At 44.2% G+C, this 25,049-nt stretch overlaps 1 protein-coding gene across 4 annotated transcripts in view; it reads right to left on the reverse strand.

Annotated features, from left to right (window-relative positions):
* The window catches only part of PAG1 (phosphoprotein membrane anchor with glycosphingolipid microdomains 1), a 464,692-nt gene that overhangs the window by 9,768 nt on the left and 429,875 nt on the right, over positions 1-25,049 (reverse strand). For all 4 annotated transcript variants that reach the window (XM_029591541.1, XM_029591542.1, XM_029591540.1 and 1 more), the window contains one exon: positions 20,415-21,010. In XM_029591541.1, coding sequence (XP_029447401.1) covers positions 20,415-21,010 — 596 coding nt within the window. The remainder of the gene's footprint in view (positions 1-20,414; positions 21,011-25,049) is intronic.

The following is a 25,049-nucleotide window of genomic DNA, read 5'->3' on the forward strand; positions in this document are numbered from 1 at the left end:
CAGTATGGCATTTTCTTATGTTCTTATGTTCTTATTTTTTGAGATGCAGTGACCAGAATTGTACACAGTATTCAAGGTGCGATCTCACCATGGACTGATACAGAGGCATTATGACATTTTCCGTTTTAATAACCATTCCCTTCCTAATAATTCCTAACATTCTGTTTGCTTTTTTGACTGCTGCAGCACACTGAGCCGACGATTTTAAAGTATTATCTACTATGATGCCTAGATCTTTTTCCTGGGTGGTAGTTCCTGATATGGAACCTAACATCGTGTAACTACAGCAAAGGTTATTTTTCCCTATATGCACTTGTCCACATTAAATTTCATCTGCCATTTGGATACCCAATCTTCCAGTCTTGCAAGGTCCTCCTGTAATGTATCACAATCCTCTGAATAATTTTGTATCTTCCGCAAATTTGATAACCTCACTCGTCGTATTCCTTTCCAGATCATTTATATATAAATATATTGAAAAGCACCGGTCCAAGTACAGATCTCTGAGGCACTCACCACCAATGAGATAAGACTATCTGGCCTGTAATTTCTAGCAGTCTCTCTATTACGACTTTTGTGAAGCAGGACCACAACCACCCTTTCAGTTTTGTGGCACAACTCCCATCTCCAAGGAGCTATTCAACAGATCCTTCAGTGGGTCCACCAGAACCTCTCTGAGCCCCCTTGATACCCTAGGATATATCTCATTTGAATCCACGGTTTTGTCCTAGTTCCACACAAGACAGTTTTGCTAATTCCACACAAGTACTCTCTTCTGTAAATAGTGTGGTATACACCATCTACTGCTGCCCAACCATTTTGTTATTGAATTCCTCCAATGTCTTGTTAGTGAACACCAAACTGAATTAGATGTTTAGGACTTCTGCTTTTAGTTCATTGTTTTCCACACATTGTTCCTTGTTAGCTGTCAGTCTTACAATTCTACTTCTAGCCTGTCTCCTTTCTCTGACATATTTGAAAAATGTGCTGTCACCTCGCTTTACCTTGTTAATAGAAATCCTGTCTTCCACTTGCATTTTTGCCATACTAATTTTTTTTGTCACTTTCAGGTTTATCAGATATTCTTCCCTTTATTCCTCTCTTTTTAGATCCTTTGTACTCTTTGAATGCTGCTCTTTTTGCCTTTTTCAGCCATCTCTTTGGCGAATCTTATCTATTTCCTTTTACTTTTAGTCTTAATTAGCTTTTCTTTAATAAAAACTAAATTTTCCCCACTGACTCACTGACAGACATGATTGCTGTCAACACTTTCTTTCAACTCACTGTTAATGTAGACAGTATCTAAGATAGATGATGTAATCAGCAATGTTGCAAGTACATGAATACTTTGGCCATCAGTAAAGATTAATTTAAAGTGACTGCCTTTTTATTCACAGAGAGTCATTTACTAAGCTGTGCTATTTTTCCCAGAGGGGAATATACTGCAGGATTTACTAAGTGCAGTACCAAGTTTACACAGATTTGTAAATCCTGCAATATTTTTCTTTGTAGTAAAATACCATGGATTAATACCCCCGAAAAATGCCCCACGATGGCAGTCTCTCATCCTGGGGTTGTCATCTTCTTAAATGGTCCAAATAGCTTGAATAAACTCCCTCCCCCCCCTCTAGTATAGGAAAAACCCTCAAGGTCTCTCCACATTCCCTGTCCCATTCCTCCTGCCACTCCATGAGGTGGCCAAGGTAAGAAAGATTATTAAGTGAATGAAGGCCCTGGATGGAAGCCCTGCTCCCTCCCCTTTTGTAACAACTTCCTCCCCCCCCCCTGAACTTTCCTCTCCCACCTAGCATCCATCAATCCTTACCATAGCATCCCTTTTGGCCCACCGGCGGCTCAGAGCACCTCCTATGGCTCTGGGCCTGGCATCACCATTTTTCAAAATGGTGCCAGCTGACCACGGTCTTATCATTGTCTCTATCACTGTACAATGATTACAAAACCCTTGGGGGGCAAAATTCAAAGCCTGGTGAGGAAGCAAAGATAGCCAGGTAACGTTACCTGATTATCTTTTGCTGAATATTCAGTTGTAGTTACCTGGCTAAATTTGGACTATGTGGCTAAATTTACCTGTTTAAAATTTCAGCATGCAGATTTATGTCAAACATTTGTGTGCCCAGACTTGTGCAGGCAAATGTAGCCAGTTGGTGCTGAATATTGTGCTAACTGGTAAACTTTGAAAAACCTGCCTCAGCAATGCCTCTGGCCAACCTTTTTTTTTTTTTTGCCTGGCTAAATCTGTGCTGCTTGTGAATTCATCCGCACAAATTCAGCTGGTTAGAGGACCCTGATATTTAACTGGTTAGATTTACCCGTCTAAAATCTGATTTTTATCTGGATAAATATTTTGAATATCAGCTCCTAAATTTTCCCTTACCATGAGGTCACGTACACAGTTTCCATTTATCAGTACCAGATGCAAGGTAGCTCTCATAGAGTTGTCTCTAGGAATACTCTTTATAGGGCATATAGGACTTCACTCCTGGCTGTGGCTGATTTGTTTAGATTATTCTAATACTTTTGTATTTGGGTCTTTCAATGATTGCTTTGAAGCGAATCCTTTTACTAGTTAATACTGCTGCCAAACTGATTTTTGGTTCATGAAAATGTGATCACATCACTCTGTCCTGAAAGACCTTCAATGGCTCTCAATTGTTGCACAAATAAAATTTAAAGGCCTAACACTGGTTTTCAAAGTTTTACATACTGGTCAACCTAATTATTAGCTGAGCAGTGCATGGTTTGGAGGGAGTTATCTTCAAATGATCCTAATGAAACAGCATTAGGATCATTAGGGCATCCCAACAGAGAGGTTCCCATAAAAGCAAATGTAGTAAAAAAAAAAAGCTTTGAAACATTTAAAGAGCTGTCATGCCTCCAGAGCCTGCATACAAGAGACACATTTGTCTGAACTAGATAATTGGAAACTCAATAGAGAGTATGTGAGCTCTTATGTTTTTTTCTGCAGCTAATGGCAAGTAAGTGTGAGCTGCCATTCTATTTAGTAAAACAGCTAACTTCACGATAATTAAAAGCATTCCAGACCCAGAGTGCAAATTTATTATCATTGGGAGGTGGAATAGGAGAGAGGTAACTGTTTGCAATTTGTATGCGCCAAACGAGTACTCCCCCAAGTTTTTTGTAAATATCCTGAATATACTGTTTGTTAATTTGCAGGGCATGCTATTCTTAGCAGGAGAATTTACAAAACATAGAAATGAATAGAAATGACAGCAGACCAATAGGCCCATCCAGTCTGCCCAGCAAGCTTTTACACTTATTTTCTCATATTTATCTGTTACTCCGACTGCTGAGTTCAGGGCCCTTATTGGTAACTTTTTTGATTCTAATTTCCTTCCACCCCAACCATTGATGCAGAGAGCAGTGTTGGAGCTGTATCAAAGTGAAGTATAAGGCTTAATGTTTGAGGGTAGTAACCGTCGTATCGATCAAGTTACCCCGATGTTTGTATACTCATACTGCTCAGATCAATGCCTTGTTAGATGCTGTCTGGATGTAAATCCTATTTCTTCATTCCCCCTGCTATTGAAGCAGTGAGCTGCGCTGGATATGCATTAAAGTGAAGTATCAGGCTTAATTTGTTAGGGGTAGTAACCACTGCACTAGGCAAAGCTACTCCCACGCTTATTTGTTTACCCTGACTGTGCAATTCAGTCCTTGTTGGTGGTTGTCTGAATATAAATCCTCTTTTCTTCATTCCCCATAAGATATGCCATACTGGGTCAAACCAAGGGTCCATCAAGTCCAGTATCCTGTTTCCAACAGTGGCCTATCCAAGTCACAAGTACCTGGCAAGTACCCAAACATTAGATAAATCACAAGCTACTATTGCTTATTATTTATTTATTTATTTATTTATTTCGGTGCTTTTATATACCGAGGTATAGCAGTTAGCCTTCACCCCGGTTTACAGTAGAACAACTTATTATATCGAAACCATGACATGGAACAACGAGAGGTAGAGAATACATCGAACTGGTAACAGAGAAACATAGAACAAAACTTAAATGCTTGAACAGGGTTGCGGCGTGTTTAACTTAAACTTTGCAATTAATTACCATAATAGCAGTTTATGGATTTTTCCTCTGGGAACTTATCCAAACCTTTTTTAAACCAGTTACACTAACTGCTGTAACCACATTCTCTGGCAATGAATCCCTGAGCTTAACTATGCACTGAGTGAAAAAGAATTTTCTTCGATTTGTTTTAAATAAGCTACTTGCTAACTTCATGGAGTGCCCCCGGGCCTTCTATTATCTGAGTAAATAACCAATTTACATTAACTTGTTCAAGTCCTTTCATGATTTTGTAGACTTCTATCATATACCCCTCAGTCGTCTCTTCTCCAAACTGAACAGCCCTAACTTCTTTATCCTTTCCTCATAGGGCAGCCATTCCATGTCCCTTATTTTGTCTGCATGATCCATCCATAGATAAATGCCCTCTAGTTCTGAAGTGAGGCAAACAAAAAGAGAAGGGGGTAGCATTCCTATGTCACCACTTAGGTTTATTGGATTTCTGGAAGAATTTACATCCTGAAGAGAACGATTATAAGCCTGTTTCTAGAGCTCATATTTCTCTCTCACATATAGATTATATATTAGTTTCTCAGGAACACTTTGCCTCAGTATCTCAGGCAGAAATTGGGTCTCAAGTAATTTCGTATCATTCCCCGGTCTGGATAGCTATTCATTTTTCTAATGAGGGATTAGGAGATATAATTTGGAAATTTCCTTGCTATTTAAAGAATGATATGTAATTTCAAAAATTTATCAGAGAAAAGTAGACAGCCTTTGCGTCTCACAATCAAAAACATATGAACACACCGCAATTATTTTGGGAAACTGGTAAAGTGGTCCTTAGGGGGAGAATTCTCTCTTATTTAATTGCCACAATAAACTTATAAATAAGAGTATTATACAATTAGAAGCCCAACTGACCAAAATTGGTTAAAGAGGATATGGTCAGGGACCATACTAAAGAGAATAGAGCTGCTTATTATACTATTCTAGAAAGACACAATGTGCTTCTTCACTCTAGGGCTCAATGTTCATTACAGGTTGCGGACCATAATTTCTTTCAATTTGGGAATAAGGCCGGGAAACTCCTGGCTAATGTAATCCGTATCGCTAAAGGGAAAACGCTTATAGATTGTATGAAAAATCTGCAGGGAAAGATTGTTTCAAGGGTTTTTATAAGTCACTATATACAGATGATGTCTCAGGAGGGAGCAAGGAAGAGGAGAGAATTTTACTAATCGTTTCTTACTGCAGCTTTCAGAGACTCATCTGTAATTTCTTAATAGGCTAATACAATCTTTTGAAGTTTTGCAAGTTATTGGCTCAAGAAAACTGGGAAGTTTCCTGGACCAGATGGTTTATCATATGATTTCTATAACATTTTGAAATCACACTTACTTGCACCCTTAACAAACTTTTATGAAGATGCACTGCATAATAATTCTTTCAGAGCTGCATTCAATAAGGCCCATATTACAATTCTCCCGAAACCATGGAAGGATCCGCTTTTACCATAGGCCTACTGAACTGTGAAATGAAGATCCTAGCTAAAGTCTTAGTGGATAGGTTTAGTTCTCTATTAAGTCTTCTCATTTCCAAGAATCAAGTAGGTTTTGTAAAAAGGGGGAAAGCTAGCTCTCATATCATTAAGCTCCTTACAGCTATAAAGATCTTCCAGAATCAGAGAATCCCAGCTTTGGCCATTGGATTTGACTTGGTCTTACAAAGGTATGGGTTTAGGGGTAATATGCTCACTTAAATGTCTTTACTATAATCCAGTTTCCTCCATTGTAGTCAATGGGTGTGAATCGGGAGATGTCCGGATACAGTGAGGAGTGCCACAGGGATGTCCGCTCTCGCCAATACTTTACATTTTATCTATTGATCCTCTGTTGAGGAAAATAGATCTGGAACAAAGTATAGTGGGTTTTAGAGGCGATGAAAAAGTCTTTAAGGTCGCTGCGTTTGCGGATGATGACATCATTTTTCTCACAAGTCCTGTACAGTCTCTTGAAGCCTTGTTAACTCTCCAGATAAGGTTTGGTCAGTTTGCTGGTTTAAAAATCAATCAGGATAAGTTGAAAGCAATAGATGTTTGTGGAAATGTTAGACCCCACTGGAAAGGCAATTTTCCTCTAAAATGGGTGACCAGAGAAATGAAGTACTTGGGCATAAAAATACCAGTTGACTTCAATTCCATCTGTACAGCTAATGTCCAACCTTTGATGATTTGGCCTCTCTCAAATTTTGGAGAATGTTGCCATTATCTTTGATGGGGAGGATACAACTTTTTAAAATTGTGATCCTTCCCAAATGGTTGTATATCCTCTAGATGGCGCCTATCTGAATAACTAAACAAGACCATAAGGAAATAAATAAGGCCCTTCAGATCTTTCTTTGGAGTGGGGAAAAAAAGCTAGACTACCAATGGGCATTTTGGTGAAGCCTATAGAACAAGGGGGTCTAGAGTGTCCAAATTTATCACTATGTAATTTAGCCTGTATTTTGAGGTATATAGGAGATTGGATTTCTGGCACTTCTCATTGTGATCCATCTGAATACTTATTAGATTGGTATGAGGTGCCTTCTTTGAGCTATCTTCTTCAAATTGAGCAAAGACTCTTTCAAGTCACATTTACTGGTATGTACTTGTAGGATGGCCTGGCTACAGCTGTATAGGTTAGTGCATCATCTGGGCAGCTTGACGTCTTTAATAACAATTTCAAATAATGGGATATTCCAGCTGGGCATGGGAGAGTCAGTGTCTAGTAGATGGCATAGACAAGGGTTTACTAATATATACCAAATGTTTTCATTATCCTCAGGTTTCCTTTTTAATTTTCAAGAGCTACAGCAGCAATGTTCATTTCCCCATAAAGACCTTTTGCCTTCTTGCAATTGCAGCATTTTGATAAGGAATATCAGGATTATTTTCAGAAGTCCACTTCCTCTAAGTTAATACGAGAAATAATACAGGGAGGAAAGAAACAGCGTCCTTCAGCTGCCCATTTTTCCCAGCTCCTGTGATCTGTGGGAGGCAGTAATGTCCTTCAAGGATTATATACGAAATGGTAGGAGTGGTTGGAATTTCACCTCTTTCCAGGATTTCAAGAATAGTTTCCTTTGTATAAATGTTATGCTGGTGGACCCTTGGACCAAGAGGGAGTTGAAGCTACCTGAAGGGAGGAACCCTTCAGGTTCTCACCATCGGTAGGCGAAGTTGGAGGAAGCAGAGGCCCTGCTGGAGCTTCACCAATACCAGCTCACATTCCTCTTAGGTTGAGCCCTCGGGTGATGGGGCCGGCTGGACTTAGGTGGGGTCTCTGCAGAGATGAAGTCCAGGTAGAAGATGCGTAACAGGCAGCACGCCGAAGGGTCAGTAGAAGAACAGCCAGGGTTCAGCGAAGCAAGAGCTCAGGCCGTGGACAGAGGTGGAAGGTGGAGCAAATAGAATGTTAGGAATTATTAGGAAAAGAATGGTGAATAAAATGGAGCATGTCCATAGTACCTATGTATAGCTCCATGGTGAGACCTCACCTTGAATACTGTGTGCAATTCTGATCGCTATATCTCAAAAAAGATAATAGTTGCACTGTTAAGATGTACTATAAGTGATGACAGGGACAGTAACTTTCAAAGGGGTGCATGGGTGCACACTGACGTGGACACTGGCGCATGCCATGGATGCGGCTATTTTCTAACAGCCATACACATCCAGGTATAAGCCATGTAAGTGGAGGAATTTTATAACTTGTGCATGTCCATGCCAAGACCAATTTTACCAGTTCATCCACCAGATCACCCAGTGTAGAGCTAGCTCCACTAGACCCCCTTGGTTTAATAGCCTGCACTACCCCCATTACCCCAGATGCTTTACAGAAGAACATAAGATATGCCATACTGGGTCAGACCAAGGGTCCATCAAGCATTGTATCCTGTTTCCAACAGTGGCCAAGCCAAGTCACAAGTACCTGGCAAGTACCCAAACATTAGATAGATCACAAGCTACTGTTGCTTATTAATTACCGTCATAGCAGTTTATGGATTTAACCTCTAGGAATTTATCCAAACCTTTTTCAAATCCACTTGTACTAACTGCTGTATCCACCAATTCTGGCAATGAATTCCAGAGCTTAACTATGCGCTGAGTGAAAAACAATTTTCTTTGATTTCTTTTAAACTAGCTGTTAAGCCCGTAACAACGGGCTACATTAAAAAAATGTTTCAGTCCGCTTTCGCTCACTGCACCTGTCTACACTTCTTTTCCTCACTCCCCCTTCCCCTCGCTCATTCACCTCAGTCACTCACCCCCCTTCCCTCCCCTGCCCCCACTCAAACTCCCTTCCCTCACTCTCACCTCCCCCCTCATTCTCCCTTCCCTCACTCTCACCTCCCCCTCATCCTCCATCCTACTCCCTCCTCTCCCCTCACTCTTACCCTCCTCCTCATTCTCCCTCCCACTTCCACTCCCTCCCCCTTCCCTCAGTCACTCCCCACCCTCTCTCAATCCCATCCCTCATTCCCTCCCAGCTCATCCACACCCACTTCTCTCTTTTTCTCTTCTGCACAATGTCTTACCCTTACCACTTACTCACTCATCCTTTTCCTTCCATCCCCTCATCTTCCCTTTCCTTCTACTATCACCTCATCACAACCCCTTCCCTCTCCCTCAGCCCTCCTTTCCTCCCTCTTTTTCCCTTCTACAGGGCCGGCTGGGAGGGACCAGGCTAAAGGAGGAGGCATTTGCTTACGGAACTTCAGCATGTTAACAGCCTGAGCCTGGCCCTCCGTCGCCGTCCCTACTTCCTACTCCCTCCCCCCTTCCCCGGCAATGGAGGGCCAGGCTCAGGCTGTTAACATGTCTGAGGAGCCTTTTCTTGGAGCGCCTGACCACCGTGCTCGTTGCTTGCCCATCTGTCGCTCAGCTTTCACCGCCGCTGCTCCTCCACGCCGCATCCGCCGCTCTCTGTTGCTGGCCCGACAGATGCTGACATACCGCCGCCACTGCCGCAAAACGCTGTGTCCGCCGCTCAGACCGACGTGCTCTCTCACGGCACGTCGGGCAGAGTTCTTTGTGCCGCGCTTGCGCAGTAGAGCTGCTCCCTACTGCGCATTTGCGGCACGCCAGTCAAGCCTCATTTATCTAGTAGATGAGAACTGGGACCTGGCTAATTAGATAGGAGTGCTTTGGGGTAGTTTCCTACTTAGTTCTCCAGAATATTCTGATGGGGTGGAAGGGTTTCACTGGATGTAGGGATGCAGTGGATGTAGGGTGGGGACTGTGGTGAGTTTGGAATGATTTATTTAGGGATTGAATGATGGGTGGCGGGGGAGAGTTTATATGGAAAATGCTGTCTTAGGATTAGGGTGGGAAGAGTTTAATAGGATTGCAATGATGATGATTGATATGGGATAATATATTAATTATGTTTTTGTCTAGTGGGAGGTATACAGTTGGGATAGAGATGAAATGGGGTGGGTGGGAGATAGTGTATGTGGAATACTAAATGTCGTTTGGATTCTATTCCGCTTTGGGGTGGGGAGAAAGTGGTATATGGAGGTATATGGAAAATGATGACTTTGGATGGGTTAGGCAGAGTTTAATGTTAGGACAGTACTGGTGATATTCGATTTGGAATATTGTATTAATTATGTTTTTTAATTAGTGGGAGGTACATGGATGTGAAGGGGATGGAACAGGGTGAGCAGCAGTTGGTTGACGAGAGGTGTTAAAGGTTTTCTGGTCTGTACTCCATTTTGGGTTTTTTATGATTAAGCAGATCATTAAATGTAAACAAATAAATAACAGGCATTAAGATGAGTGAGCAGGTAGTTAGGATGGGAGGGAAGGAAGATTTATCAGGAAAGCTGAGTTTACTTATAAAAACAAAGAGAGTAAAGATATGCACTAAATTCTAAACAATATAGTTAAAAAAAAGTTAGCAACTTCTCTCATGGAAAGTAGGAAACAAGGTGAGAATTGAAAAGTGGGCAAGCCACAGCTCGCTATATGACCCTTACCTTGTCCTCAGAACTGAGTAGTTAAAAGTCACGCAGAGGTACTTGGTTTTCTTATTTTTACACTTTTACAAAGCTTGAATGGTAAATTGCTTTTTTGGTATTAAGCATATCCATTTGTTTTGAACATGAAGCAGGCTCATGGATGCCAACAAACCTTGCTTTGTGATTCAGAAAGGAAGGTCCATAACACTGCAACCTGTTACAATACTAATAGGAAAAAGGTGTCTTTGTTTTCACTGTCTCATGATTATTAGCAGGTGTGTCAGTATGCTGCTGAAGGAAAGAGGAGACTACGGTTTGAGATAAAACTCAAAAGCTTAAGTCTGGAACTGCATGCATGTCTACAGGACTGAAAATTTATGGATCCAGTCAGTTAAGAGTTCCAGCTACACTGGGACTGTAAATCTCAAGGAAAAGTTTGGCCACTAAAGGTTTGCATTATTCATCAGCCTGATGAGGAACACTATTTAAGCTCTAACTTGGAAAGGCTATTACTCTGCATAAATATTAATTAGACAAACACCTTTCTCAGAACACATGGGGGGAATGCATCTGTTATCTCTTGATTTATTTTTACAGCCTTGCTATCTAAATCAGTTCCCACTCTGCCATGCAGACTGTGAGAGTGCATGTATTTCTCTGTACCATAGAACAGCATACAAAATGATGTTTTAAACAATCGCTCACATTTACCAGAGGTAAAATGCAGTCAGCCTCTTGCCTGGGCCAATGAAAGTTGCTCAGAAGGTAAGCATTGGAATTTAAGAATAGCCACGCTGCCTCAGACCAGACCAAAGTTCCATGTAGCCGTGAGATTGTCTCTGACAATGGCAAGCAGTGGATGCTTAGATGATGTCTAAAATAAAGAGGGTATCTGCTGTCATACCCTCCCAGCTCCTAGAAGTCACAGTTTAGGGACACTCTAAACCTGGGGTGTCACTCCTGACTGTTATGTTACATTGAATAGTCTGTGGTTGGACAAGCTTCCATGAATTTCTCAAATTTTTTTTTAATCCAAGTTATACTATTATCCTCTACAACGTCCTGTGGCAATGAGTTCCACAAGTTAATTGTATGTCATGCAACAAAGCAGTTCTGGGTTTTTTGGTTTGTTTTTTTTAAAGATCCTCTGCCAGTTTCATAGAGTGCCATCTATAGTTCCTGCTTTATGAGATACAGGTCTAGATTCCCCCCCTTGCTTTCCAAGCTCTGGAGGAAAAATATCTTGAGACATTTGAGTTTTTCTGAACATTGTCATAAAAGGGACTATTTGGGAAATCTTCATTGTGGTCAAAAAGAAGTTTGCTAGGATATGAAAAAATGTAGCTGAAACAGGATGGAGGTGAAGCCATCATAAAGGCTCCAGGAGCTCCCTCTGCTCTAGCCATGGACCTGCCCTCAAACAAAGGCTTATTCACTTACACATGCACATTTTTTATTTGTGTTCCAGAGTCTCGAGACTTTATTGTATTCACTTCTGCCTTGGGAGGAAATATCTCTGTCCCAGAATGCTGCTATGGCCATGCAGCATCCATTATAGTATTTATTTTCCTCTCAAGGCAAAAATAGGAAACCTACATAGAACAACCCATGCCATTTCACTCTGTCAAAGTGTGGGCATAATACAATTTTGTATAATGGTATAATTATATATTCTCTCTTATTTGTAAATTATTTCTTGATAAGTCATAACTTTGCTAGCTTTTTAACTGTGGCTGCACATTAGGAAGATAATTTTAGCAAAATTATTTACAGTAGTGGTAACAACCAAGCTGGAGGCCATTATGGTGTAAGCCAGCAATTCTCAACCGGTGTGTGGGCCAAGCACCGGCAAGTTTGTTGCAGCTCCTGGTGTCCCACTGCCTCCTCCCTTTTTCCTGCCCCCACGGGCCAATGGGAAACCTCCTCCCTTATTTCTGACCCCATGGGCCAATGGGAAGCCTCCTCCCTTCTTCTTGCCCCCCCCCCGCTGGCCAATGGGAAGCCTCCTCCCTTCTTCTTGTCCCCGCTGGCCAATGGGAAGCCTCCTCCATTCTTCTTGCCCCCGCTGGCCAATGGGAAGTCTCCTCCCTACTTCTTGCCCTGCTGGCCAATGGGAAGTCTCCTCCCTTCTTCCTGCCCCTGCTGGCCAATCCTCCTCCCTTCTTCCTGCCAGTAGGAGTAAGAAGAAGGGAGGAAGCCTGGTGGGGCAGGAAGAAGGGGGCATCCCATTTCTCATAGCAGAAGTAGAAGACAAAGAGAGCATGAACGGAAGAAGTTGGAGGAGGATTTTCACTGCTGTTGGGGTGCCCAAAGGAGGAGCTTGCTGCTGCTGGTAGGGAGAGGGAGTGTATGTGTGGGAGACTGCGAGGAATATGAGCAAGCAGATCGTGAACATGTGAGTGTCTTAAGAGTAAGTGTACATGAGAGGAGAAAGCTTGTATGCCTACCTCGGAGCCTATCCCCACCCCAACTAATGAACGAAATCTCAGGGTGACTGTAAATCAAAAGTTCTCAAGTATGTGCATAAAGTACTGGCAGCAGCGCAGGCCTGGACCAAAATGAAGCATATACAGTGATCAGCGATGGGAGAAAGAACAGAGTTAGCCTCCACAGCTGATGGGATTCTTAATTCTTGGGCTGCAGGGGCTGGAGAAGGAGGCTACTGCAGCTGCCATTTGTGCTGGGGAGGAGGGGGGTTCATGAGTGAGAGTGAGCCAGAGGGAGAGAGAGCATTTGTACTGAGAGAGAGACTGGTCAGTGAGGTGATGTGTTTCTGTGAGAAAGAGAGAGATAGACTGCTCAGGGAGGTGATTGGTGTGTGTGTGTATGAGAGACAGACTGGTCAGGAAGATGCTGGTCTGTGTATGTGAGAGACAGAGACTGGTCAGGGAGGTGATGTGTTTCTGCGAGAAACAGTGAGATGGTCAGGGAGGTGAATGGTGTTTGTATGTGAGAGACAGAGACTTGGCATGGAGATGACTAGTGTGTGAGTGTCAGAGACTGGTCAGGTAGGTGACTGGTATATGTGTGTGTGAGAGAGACAGACTGATCAGGGAGTTGATTGGTGTGTGTGTGTGTGAGAGACAGAGACTGGTCAGGGAGGTGACTGGTGTGTGTGTGAGAGAGACAGAGACTGGTCAGGGAGGTGACTTGTCTGTGTATGAGAGAAACAAACTGGCTAGGGAGGTGACTAGTGTGTGTGAGGAAGAGAGACTGGTCAGGGAGGTTATTGGTGTGAGTGAGACAGACTGGTCGTGGGGTCTAATTGGTGTGTGTGTGAGAGAGACTGTGGGCCCTAAGGAAGAGGAACATGAGGACAAAATTTCAGTGGCCACTGCTGCTTCTGGTGTGTGCTTTAGGCCTGCAAAGGAAAGGAGTAGGAGATTTGCTGGAGAGGGTAAGTAAAGGTGGCTTTTTATGTTTATTTTTCTTGATTGACTGTCATTTTAATTATTGGTTATTATGTGATGTCTGCCTTTTTGAAATATTTTATTGGTACTTGGACAATTTTTAATAATTTTTACAAGCTTTTAATTGTTGGATGTTATTCTGTTCATCAGCTGTTTTGTAACAGTTATTAGTATAGTTTTACAATTTCTGTGTGGGGATCTATAGCAGCTTGGCTTATTTTGTTTTCCTAATAGGAGGTGAATTAGTGTATAGGGCCTGGTTTAATATTTGTAGTGTTGCCTTTTCATAGATAGGGTTGTTACTGTTTGAGTGTGTTCCATAATACACATGTAACTGTGCAGATTAGTTTGTGAGCTTTATTGCAGATCATGGGACTGTCGGGCTGATACAGTAAAGTCCGCGGGAGAGCGGACGAACGCCCGCTCTCCCGGCGCATGCACCGGCCCTTTGCCGGTGAGCTTGATTCTCTATTTAAATTAGGTGACGCGGTAGATCCGGGTAAAAGGAGGCGCTAGGGACACTAGCGCGTCCCTAGCGCCTCCTTTTTGACAGGAGCGGGGCTGTCAGCGGGTTTGACAGCTGACGCTCAATTTTGCCGGCGTCAGTTCTCGAGCCCGCTGACAGCCACGGGCTCGGAAACCAGACACCGGCAAAATTGAGCGTCCGGTTTTCGGCCCGACAGCCGCGGGCCGAATTCAAAATTTATTTATTTATTTTTTTTTACTTTTTTAATTTTTCGGGACCGCCGACTTAATATCGCTATGATATTAAGTCGGAGGGTGCACAGAAAAGCAGTTTTTACTGCTTTTCTGTGCACTTTCCCGGCGCCGGAAGAAATTAGCGTCGACCTTTGGGTCGGCGCTAATTTCTGAAAGTAAAATGTGCGGCTTGGCTGCACATTTTACTTTCTGTATCCCACGCGCATACCTAATAGGGCCATCAACATGCATTTGCATGTTGAGGGCGCTATTAGGTGCCACGGGTTGGACGTGCGTTTTCCTCCCCTTTCTGAATAAGGGGTAAGGGACAACGCGCGTCCCAGAGCAGGCTAACAGTGCGCTTCATCGGAGCGCACTGTACTGTATTGGCCTGTATGTTAGGTGCTATATTTCTCTTTCCATTCCTCCAGGTTTGCACTGCATGCAGATTGGCCTTTTTGGGTTTCCATTCTAGTTTCTGTCTCCATATTTATAATTTGTGGTCTTTCTGTACTTGGTGAAGGTCAGTTTTGTGTGTGTGACTGAGGTGAGGTATTTTACTAGCATGTACGCATTTGTATCAATCTTATTTGTTGTGTTTCTGAATAGGACATACATTAGTGGTAAATGACTGTATTTTCATAAGGAAGGCTACTGCGCCTGGTAGTAGAGGGAGTTTGTTTTGCTTTTACTGAGATGACACCAGAACCAGAAAATCTTTTTTGTATGGCGAGTTGTACAGGTAATGCCCTAATTCTGCTCTATACCCATTATTGGGGGATCAAGGGGGTTCCTGTGGGTGCAGAGTGAATGTTTACATTTAGTCCCATGACGGTCACATGTTCAATGTGTCACGCATGTGAGAACTGTTGCGCTTGGAGGTGGACCCTTGTCCTGGAGCAGTGGAGAATGGCTCCCTGGTAGGGACCAGGAAGCACCTGCCCCCAGGGGCAGAGCACAGGAGGAGGCTAGGATGAGCTTCACCACTGGAAGCCCAAGGTCCCCCCGGGTGGAGCCCATAGGGACCCGGGCCACTTGGACTTAGGTGGGCCTCACAGGGTCTCTCGGAGAGATAGTAGAGAGGCGTGCCCACAAACAGCAAGGGGAGCGCGGTCGGACTTCATGCTGTTGGTCTGGAAGAGCAAGGAAGGCCAGAACAGCGTAGGCGTTGACAAGGCAAGGGACAGAGCCAGAATCAGGAGACGTGGTCAATGGCAGCCGAGAACAGAATCTGAGGGTCAGTCCGAGGAGTAGTCAACAAGGCAGAGGTCAGGTTCCAGAGGTCAGACGAGGTCACAAGGCAGGCAGAGGTCAGAATGCAGGCAGCGGACAGAATGGTCAAGGAACAGGCCGAGGTCAGTATCAGAGAGACAGAACGAGGGTACTACCTGGGGAGACGGACAGACAGACGTGGAACAGAAGGACGCTGGACAAGGCTGGAACAGTAGGATGCAGGAACAAGACTGGAACAAGACTGTGAACGTGAAGGCAAACTAGAACACAATACAGTGCCGACCCGATTGCCAAGGCAAGGAAGTGCAGACAGGGACTTCCTTATATCGTTCCATCAATCAGGACATGCCGCGGAGCTAGGACCCGCCCCGGCCCTAGAAGAGGTCGGGCGGTCTGCACGCACGTAGGGGTGTGGCCAACGCCACTGGAGACGCCAAACTCCGGCGTGAGGCCTGGTTCGCAGTGGAAGGCCCAGTGACCGCTGCCGTGAGACGCCGAGGCCTAGAGGAGCTTGCGGCTGCCGCTGGGGAGGCCGACCTGTGACCTGCAGAGGAGCTACAGAGGTGAGCAGGCCCGTGCGTGGGCCGGGCACAGACGGGGCGCGCAACAGTACCCCCCCTTCTAGGCCTCCCTCTACGCAGCCGTGGCTTGTCAGGATAGGTCCTATGGAAGGTCTTAAGGAGCTCTTTGTCGAGAATGTTGTGGGAGGGTTCCCATGAGTTCTCCTCGGCCCCATAACCCTCCCAGGCTAAGAGGTATTCCCATCTACCTCGACACCGACGGACATTGAGGACCTCTCTTACCTGGAGCGACGAGTCTGGTTTGGTAGAGATCTGTGGAGGTGAAGGATCTCTACAAGAGGGCCAGGAGAGGACCAAAGGCTTCAACAGTGCGACATGGAATGTGTTATGGATGCCCCTGGCACGTGGTAGCTGGAGCTGATAAGACACTGCTCCCACTCTTCGAAGCACTGGAAATGGGCCGATATACTTGGGAGCCAAGTGATGAGAAGGAAGTCTCAACCTTATGTGTCGGGTGCTTAACCACACCTTCTGACCAGGACAGAAGAGTGGAGCAGGACATCTGTGGGCATCAAACGTACACTTGGAGCGTTCAGCGGCCTGGGTAAGCTGTTCTTTGACTTGATTCCACACCTGGTGAATGGTGTGGGCCAAGAATTGCACAGCTGGAGAAGGAACAGTCAGAGGAACTGGAAGTGGCAGCCGAGGTTGTCGTCCGAATATTACGGAGAACGGAGATACATCGGTGGCAGCAGAGACGTGGGTATTATGCAACAACTCAGCCCAGGGTAGCAAATCAGACCAGTTGTCCTGCTGGTCATTCAAGTAGGAATGAAGAAATGTTTTCAAGGTCTGGTTGGTCTTTTCAGTTTGACCATTGGTCTGTGGGTGATAGGCCGACGTGAAATTCAAGGCAATGTTAAAGGAGCGCCAGTACCTGGCGGCAAGCTGTGGTCCTCGGTTGGATATAATTTCCTTTCTGAGTCCATGGAGACGGAAAATGTGTTTCAAGAACAACTTGGCTAGTTCTGGGGCCGATGGGAGGCCCGGCAAGGGAATAAAGAGACCCATTTTCGAAAAACGGTCGATGATGACCCAGATTACGGTATTGTTCTGGGACGGAGGCAGGTCTGTGATGAAGTCCTTGAGATGCTGAACCATGGCTCAGTAGCTGCTGGAAGCGGCTGGAGTAGGCTCCAAGGCCGTCCGATAGGTGGCTTCTGTGGGCACAGACGGGACATGAATCCACATAGTTACGAGAGTCTTGCACCATGTTGGGCCACCAGTAATAACTCCGCAACAACTCTAGGGTCCTGGTACGACCCGGGTGTCCTGCCAACTTGAAATCATGGGCCCATTTCAGAACTCGTTCACGTAATCTACGTGGAACGACGGTTTTCCCCACTGGAACTGTGGTGGTCACGGCAAGGGATACGCAGGCAGGATCTATGATGTGTCTGGGAACATCAGGAACAACCTCTGGTTCAAAGGATCTTGATAGTGTATCAGCACAGAGGTTCTTGGGACCTGGGCGATAACATAGGACGAAACTGAACCATTCAAAGAAGAGCGCCCATCGGGCTTGTCTAGGATTCAAGAGTTGAGCTTTTTTCAGATGCTCAAGATTCTTATGGTCGGTGAAAATAGTAAATTTATGTTGTGCCCCTTCCAACCAGGAGCGTTCCATTGAGGGTCCCACATTATGTCAGCATTGGTTAAGTTACATTGGCTTACCTATCTTACAGAGAATAACATTTAAATGCCTCATGATGGTGTTTAAAGCCCATTAGGAATTGGGGCCAACATACTTACATGATTTGCTGGTTCCCTACAAACCAAGTAGAGTTTTACATTCATCAGACCAAGACTTATTAAATGTAGCTGCCTTAAGATTATGTTGTCTGGCAAGTGCTCAGAAAAGGGCTTTTCTGCTTCTGGCCTGACCCTTTGGAATAGTGTACCAGGAAAGGAGGTTGACTTTAAAAATATTTGGAACAGGAGTAAAAAAAACCTTCCTTTTTCCCAACTTGATCGAGGTTAGCAGCTAGCTCTCATTTTTTTTTTTTTATTTATTTTGGGTTTTTATATACCGGCATTCGAGAACGCAGTCCCATCATGCTGGTTCACATAAAACAGGGGTGCATCGTAAACATAAACTAAAAACAGTGGTGCGGAAAATGCAGTTACATATAACAGGGAGATTGGAACTTGGCAGAGAAAGAAGAGAAAGGACAGGTTATTAATTCAAACATGTAAACAATAATGGAGATGGTTAATCATGGTGTAGTTGGAGATAAGGATTGGCGAGGATGGGATCTCATGTTTGGATTCTTTAGTTGCGCATTCAGAGAATCATTTTATATTTTACGTATTGGCTGTTTTATGTTTTTGAAAGGATTGTTGTTTAATTATTTCGGCACTCTGCATCAGACAGCATTGCTGAGAGATAGCAGAATCTACATCTTTTAAATAAATAAAATATCTGATGATGATCGAATGCCAAACACTGGGGGTCTATTTATAAAGTGAAGTAATGAAATTGTGTGTGGTAATTGTTGTTACCTTTTGGTATTTGGAATATCATGCAATGTTTTTTTTCTAAGTTTTATAGTAATCAGGAAATCTCATGCAAATCATGAGGAGGTGAGGAGAGAGGCTGGAAGGGACAGAGGAAAGAAAACTCCCTATTGTAGCCCATCCCCTCTTTTGCTGTGCAGTGAACAGGAGATAAATTGTGATGGCAGAGCAGAGAGCAGGGAGCATAGAAAAGCCACTCTGCTCTCTAATCCAGCCCCTCTCCAGTCATTTGGAGACATGAGGAGGAGAGTTGAGCCTGGAGCAGAGCAATGAAGGCTGTGCTTTAGACTTTCTGCTCTGTTATAGCTTGTCTGGGGGGAGGGGAGGTGTGATAGTACCAACAGTGCCCAGGGGTCGCAAAATCCTAAATTTGTCAATGCATAGACATGCCCACCAAGCTCTGAACCTATTCAAAAAAACCTTATTTATCTGGCCATGCTTCATCCCGGCTAAATGTTTGGCCAGTAAAGTGTGGTTTTCTTTGGCATACTGTATGCTTGAGGCAGCTAACCAGCAATGGTTGAGAGGGAAAGGTATTTTACCACAGCACCAACCACTCCCCTTTTTCTTCACTGTGCAAAATCAAAAAACAACACGCGGTAAAGGGAGATTTTCTTTTTACTGCACCTTAGGCTTAATGAATAGGCACCACCATCTTATAAATATAACTCTACCCTTGCATTTGCTTATTAACTCCTGTGGGAGATCCATTTTCAGTTCCTGAGCCTGGTGTCTGCTTCTCATGCTGACTGGGCTGGGGATGCTGCAGAGGCAGTGTTCGCAGCCCTTGGAAGAGGAAGTCCCAGCCATTGTTCAGCGGTGATGTCTGCTGGCCGGACCCAGGTCATATGCACAGATCCGCGGATGATGAACCCTGGGTAAGGATTGTTGATGCAATGGCTAGGCTGGGTGGGAGTGGGAATATTTACTAGTTGTACATGAAGGCTCATGGTGCTGTATTCCAGTGGAGGCTAGTGTTGATGGAGCTGGAAGCCCAAAAGGAGAAAGATGTATTTATTTATTTAAAGACTTTTATATACCGGTATTAGTGGGGGACATCATACCGGTTTACATTTAAGCTTGGAAAATACATATTAACAGGGAGGAGAAACCGGGAGGGGGATCAACAAGATGCAGTATGGAAATATAGATAAAAAACAAAATCAACAAAAAAACCTTAACATAAGGCGTGTAGTGGTCACATTGTGAGGGGCATTTGGATCTATTCTGGATAAGCGCGTTTAAATAACCAAGTCTTTAGGTGCTTTTTGAATTTGATCGTGCATGGTTCAAGACGTAGGATGGGCGGCAGGGAGTTCCAGAGTGTGGGACCAGCAATTGAGAAGGCACGGTCGCGTGTGGAGGAAAGGTGTGCCATTTTCAGCGAGGGTACAAGTAGGGTGCCTTTGTTGGCAGTTCTGGTGGGTCGAATGGACTGGGGAGAGTTGAAAGGAATGTCAAGCCATTTATCAAGATACTGCAGGGTCAAAATCCCCAAAACTAAAGGACAAAAAAAGCTTCAGTGTATCTTATTCCATCTATACCTTGTCTCTCTTGGAAATAATTTTTTTTTTTTGCAGTTCATTGCGCTGATATGCCACATGTTGTTTCATTATAAATAAACCAACAATAGTATTTGTTTTTATCCCCAAGATGGGAAAGTTCTCAAGGATGGCAATCAGGTCTGGTTTTCACATGCATGCATAAGTGAAGAATTTTCATTGCAGACATCCTGAAAAGTAGAGCAGTTTGCAATCCTGGAGGACTAGGACTGAAGATTCCTGTCCTAGATAAGTAGAGGGAATGCATGAATGTTGTACTGCCATGTCACTAGACACGAAGCTAAGAACTGAAAGAAATCCTCTTTTGTAATGCAATGTTGGGAACACAGAAACTCAAATTGCACGGCTTACCTGGCTGGCTTCCTCTGTGTCATTCTCCTCCTCTTCTTCCTGATCTGCTTCCTTCCTCTGTACATTCTCATTCTCATCGAGGAGTTTCTCAGGTACTGGTGGTGGAGCCTCATCCTCTTGATCTACTGGACTGCTGACAGCACACTCTGCACTGACACGCTGCTGACTCTTTCTGTTGCGGTTGATGGAGGCATATTCTGCAGCTTCAACCCTGCACTCGGGATTCTTGTCCTGAGTGTTCTGAGATGTTGCCCTTTTGTCCACTTTCCTGCTTGCCTCTGTGCAAGAGGCCACGCTGACCTCCTTTATTTCCTTCACTGTTTCATAGAGTGAGTCCTCAATAATGTTATCGTGGGAGGAACTGTCTTTTAGGACCTCGTAAGGCCCTTCTGTTCCATGACTCGGATAGTTTTCTACTGGTCTTGCTGAATGGACATTTTCTAAATTGCTATTAGGAGGGATTCTTGGGAGCTCTCTGCTCTGAGGGCATCTGATGGACTTCCCTGCATAGTCCTGTTGGTCACAAAGTTCTGGGTAAGAGGTTTGCACTTCCTCATAAGGCTGAATGCAGGCAGTTGTACTGTCTTCTGAAATAACTGCAAAGTAAACATTTTTAAATGCAATTACATACTTGCTTTGAGGACCAAAACAACTAAAATCAGACAAACATATCTATGTATTTCTTCATTTAAGTAACACACACTAGAGATCCAGTGGCATCCAGTGTCAAGTAGAAGGGCAGAACTCAATACTGGGTTCAGTGCTGCACTGCTTATTTTTGCTGTGCTTGTTTTGGTTGGCGGGATGCATGGAACATGCACACTGACAAATGTCAAGTTAATATCATGATTTGTAAGATACAGGCAAATAGTAAAACAGATTACCGACCATGGTATTTTAGGTTTCGATGATGGCTACAGTGAGACCTATTTACCAATGACTTCCATTCAGAAGAGAGGATTTTGGCCACTGTGATATGGCAAATGATGCAAATGCTTGTATTGAAATCCATAGACACTAATCGCATGTGTCTACAGTTTCATTAGACACACAAAGGCCTTTGCAAATGGAGCTAGATGCACCATCCTGGCATTCCTCTGTGTAGCCTAATAAGCTTCCCGTATCACTAATAGATGCTGACTGCTGCAGTGACCTTAATTTGCTGATGGTATGAAGGAACAAAGTACACTGCTACAGTTAGGTTTTCCATTGCATTGTTGGGCATTCTTATTTAATGATTAAAAAAAAGTGTGCCAGTAAACTTGCTCTCACTATGACCAACATAAAATGGCTAAATAAAGTATGCCTTTCACATTGATTATTATCAGGAAGAAAACACACACTTTCAACTTTTCAGAATGAATTAGCAGAGCGCTTGCAACTTTGTGTGTGATTTCTCATCCTGTTTTCCTTTCTATTTATCTTTTGGGCCTATTATGTTTTGCTTATATCACATATCCTCCTCTAAAGGCATTCACTAATACCCTGGAGAACTTCCATCATTCGGTGGTGTTTCTTCGGCTCCCGCTGGCTTGGTCTCCAGCGGGAGCTGGCTGGGAGGAGCTGAGGCTGGGCTGAGGAAGAGCCACGCGGTCGAGACCACGTGACCAGCTAGACCGGCCCACCGGGGGAACCCGATAGGCCAATCCGCCCCTGCTCCTGTGATTACATAAAAAGGACTACTGTTTTTTTGCAGAAAGTTTTGGAACTTCATTCTGCTCATCACCTTTGTGACTGGTGAACTGCTGTCTTTAGAGAACATCTGTTTACAGGTAATCAACTTTACAATGTGGTCAAGTTAGTTAAAAACAAAAAATCCATGTCAATATTTACTGAGCATCTACCTTGGACTGGAACAAATTGTAAAATGTTTTTTTCTCTGCACGTTTACTTGTTTGTTTGTTTTGAGTATTTTTAGTCTGCTAATCCAAATACATTGCTCTTAGAGGATTAGAAAATAATACATAAAATAGGAGGTCTTGCTTGCTTAAATCTCAGTATGGAAACACAATTTACAAAGTAGTAAAAACTTCATTCATGCAACTATGAAACTACCTAGATAAACACAATATAGCTACAGTGCACTAATCAACAGTAGAACAGACTATTGCAATTGTTTATTCAATGGCATCTCCCTATAGAGTTCAAAACACCTCCAGCTCCTACATAACAAACAGCAAGAAACCTAGTAAGAGAAAAAGCATCTGACCACATAAGACCTATTCTATCTCAATTACACTGGCTACCAATAGAGAGGAGGATCAGGTTTAAAACACTCTGCTTCATCTTCAAGTGCATGAACAAACAGGCCCCAGAATATCTTTCTTCTTCCTTATGCCTCCCAAGAGAGAACTCAGATCTTCCCAACTAACTCTACTTTCTACCCCGCCTGTGGCCTTTGCTAGACTATCCTGCACCAGACCTTGGGCTTCTAGCTGTTACGCACCAAATATCTGGAACATGCTCACATTATCTCTATGCTTGGAGTCCAGCTACCTTACTTTCAGGAAGAAAGCTAAAGCATGGCTTTTTAGCCAAGCATTCCCAACAGAGACTTCCTGTCTATCAACCTAGTTACCATAAAAGTATTCCTATTTCTACAGCAATAAAAAAAGAACTAATTATGAATCTGTTTTTAAATATATAGATCCTCAACCAATATTATTTGTGTTGCACTGGAGGTGGACCCTTGGCCTGACGCAGGATTGGTACGGCCCTCTGAGGGATCTCAGAGGGCGCCTGCCACCAGGAGGCGGAGCACACATGGAGTCCAGAGGCGGACAGGAACTTCACCAATAACAGTCCGGGGACTCTGCGGGTTGAGCCCTTGGATTCCTGGACCACCTGGGTTTAGGTGGGCCTCTGGGGGTCTCCCGGAGAAATGACGGAGAGGTGTGCCCACCAAGAGAAGAGATGCGCGGCTGTCGACGAACAGGCAAGCTAGACCGGAATCAGGAGTACCGGAGACCATGGGAATAAAGCAGGAACTGAAGGTCCTCCAGGTAGGACAGGCAGCGCCTAGTGGTCCAGCTCGAAGAGGGCCACGGGCAGTCTCGAAGCGGTGGGCCTGGTGGTCACAGGGGTAGCGAAGAAAGTGTCCGAATGGAGTGCAAGTGTCAAAGCCAGGATATCTGTCCGAAGATGGTCAGCCAAAGCAAGGGTCAGTTCCAGGTGTCAGTCCGAGTGTAGTCAAAGGCAAGCAGTGGTCAGTTCCAGGTATCAGTCTGAGAGTAGTCAAAGGCAAGCAGTGGTCAGTTCCAGGTATCAGTCCGAGTGTAGTCAAAGGCTAGCAGTGGTCAGTTCCAGGTATCAGTCCGAGCATAGTCAAAGGCAGGCAAAGGTCAGTTCCAAGAATCAGTCCAAGCGAGGTCAGAGACAGGCCAAGGTCAGTACTGGGTATCGGTCCGAGGGGTACAACCTGGGTAGTGAGACGAGGAACAGTACTCAGGAACAGACGCTGGAACACAGGAAGACCATGGGAACACTGGAACAAGTGCAGGAACACTGGAACTAGCACAGAGCAAAACACAGGAACACTGGAACAAGCACAGGAACAAGGAACGCAGGAACACTGGAACAAGCACAGGCACGTAGACAGCAAACTAGCTTCACACTGAGGTGATGATCCGATTGCCAAGGCGAGGGACTGTGCAGGCCCGTGCTTATATACTAAGGCTAAGTAACGTCATTGGGATGGGCCGCGGAGTAGTTTCCCGCCCATGGCCCTTTAAAGAGCCAGGCGATCTGCATGCACGTGCACCTAGTGGCGGAGTCGAGGCAGCAGAGGATGCAGAGTCCCTGCGTGGGGTGAGGAGCGAGGCCTGGGACGCTGAAACGCTGGAGGCAGCCGGGGAAGCCGCTGCCCTGAGCCAGGGACACAGCTGGCTGGCTGTGGCAGCGAGGGAGGAAGGCCCGGGACCTGTGGAGCTTGGAACCAGGTGAGCAGGCCCAGGCGCAGCCCTAGCACGACCAGGACGCGCAACAGTTTGTTGATGTATCACAATTGTAACTTATTTTTAATTATTGTAATCCACTTTGAGGCCATCCATGGTAAAAAGTAGAATGTAAAATGCTCAAAAAAAAAAGCAAAGTATACATAAAAATGAGCCATACAGATTAAACAATAAATACACAAAGTACAGTAATCCCTAATCCTAGCCCAAACTAATCTTAATTTCAATCCCTACCAAAAAGTCTGTTCAAAAAAATGTACCTTCAGCAATTTCTGAAAACGAAACACATCTTTTTCTTAAGAACATAAGAAATTGCCATGCTAGGTCAGACCAAGGGTCCATCAAGCCCAGCATCCTGTTTCCAACAGAGGCCAAACCAGGCCACAAGAACCTGGAAATTACCCAAACACTAATAAGATCCCATGCTGCTGATGCAATTAATAGCAGTGGCTATTCCCTAAGTAAACTTATTAATAGCAGTTAATTGATTGATCTTGATTGATCTCAAGAGGGAAGGAATTATAGAAAAGTCCAGCAACAGGGAAAGTTGTATTACAAGTCTCTTATATAAAACCTGGACCAAAGGAACACAAAGGTTAGCCTTTCCGAATGATTTTAGGGCACGGGATGGTTCATTTCCTTCAAAATAACTAAGTGCATCTCCTCTTATAGCTTTGAAAAT

This window comes from Rhinatrema bivittatum, chromosome 2, assembly GCF_901001135.1.
Source record: "Rhinatrema bivittatum chromosome 2, aRhiBiv1.1, whole genome shotgun sequence".
Lineage (NCBI taxonomy): Eukaryota > Metazoa > Chordata > Amphibia > Gymnophiona > Rhinatrematidae > Rhinatrema > Rhinatrema bivittatum.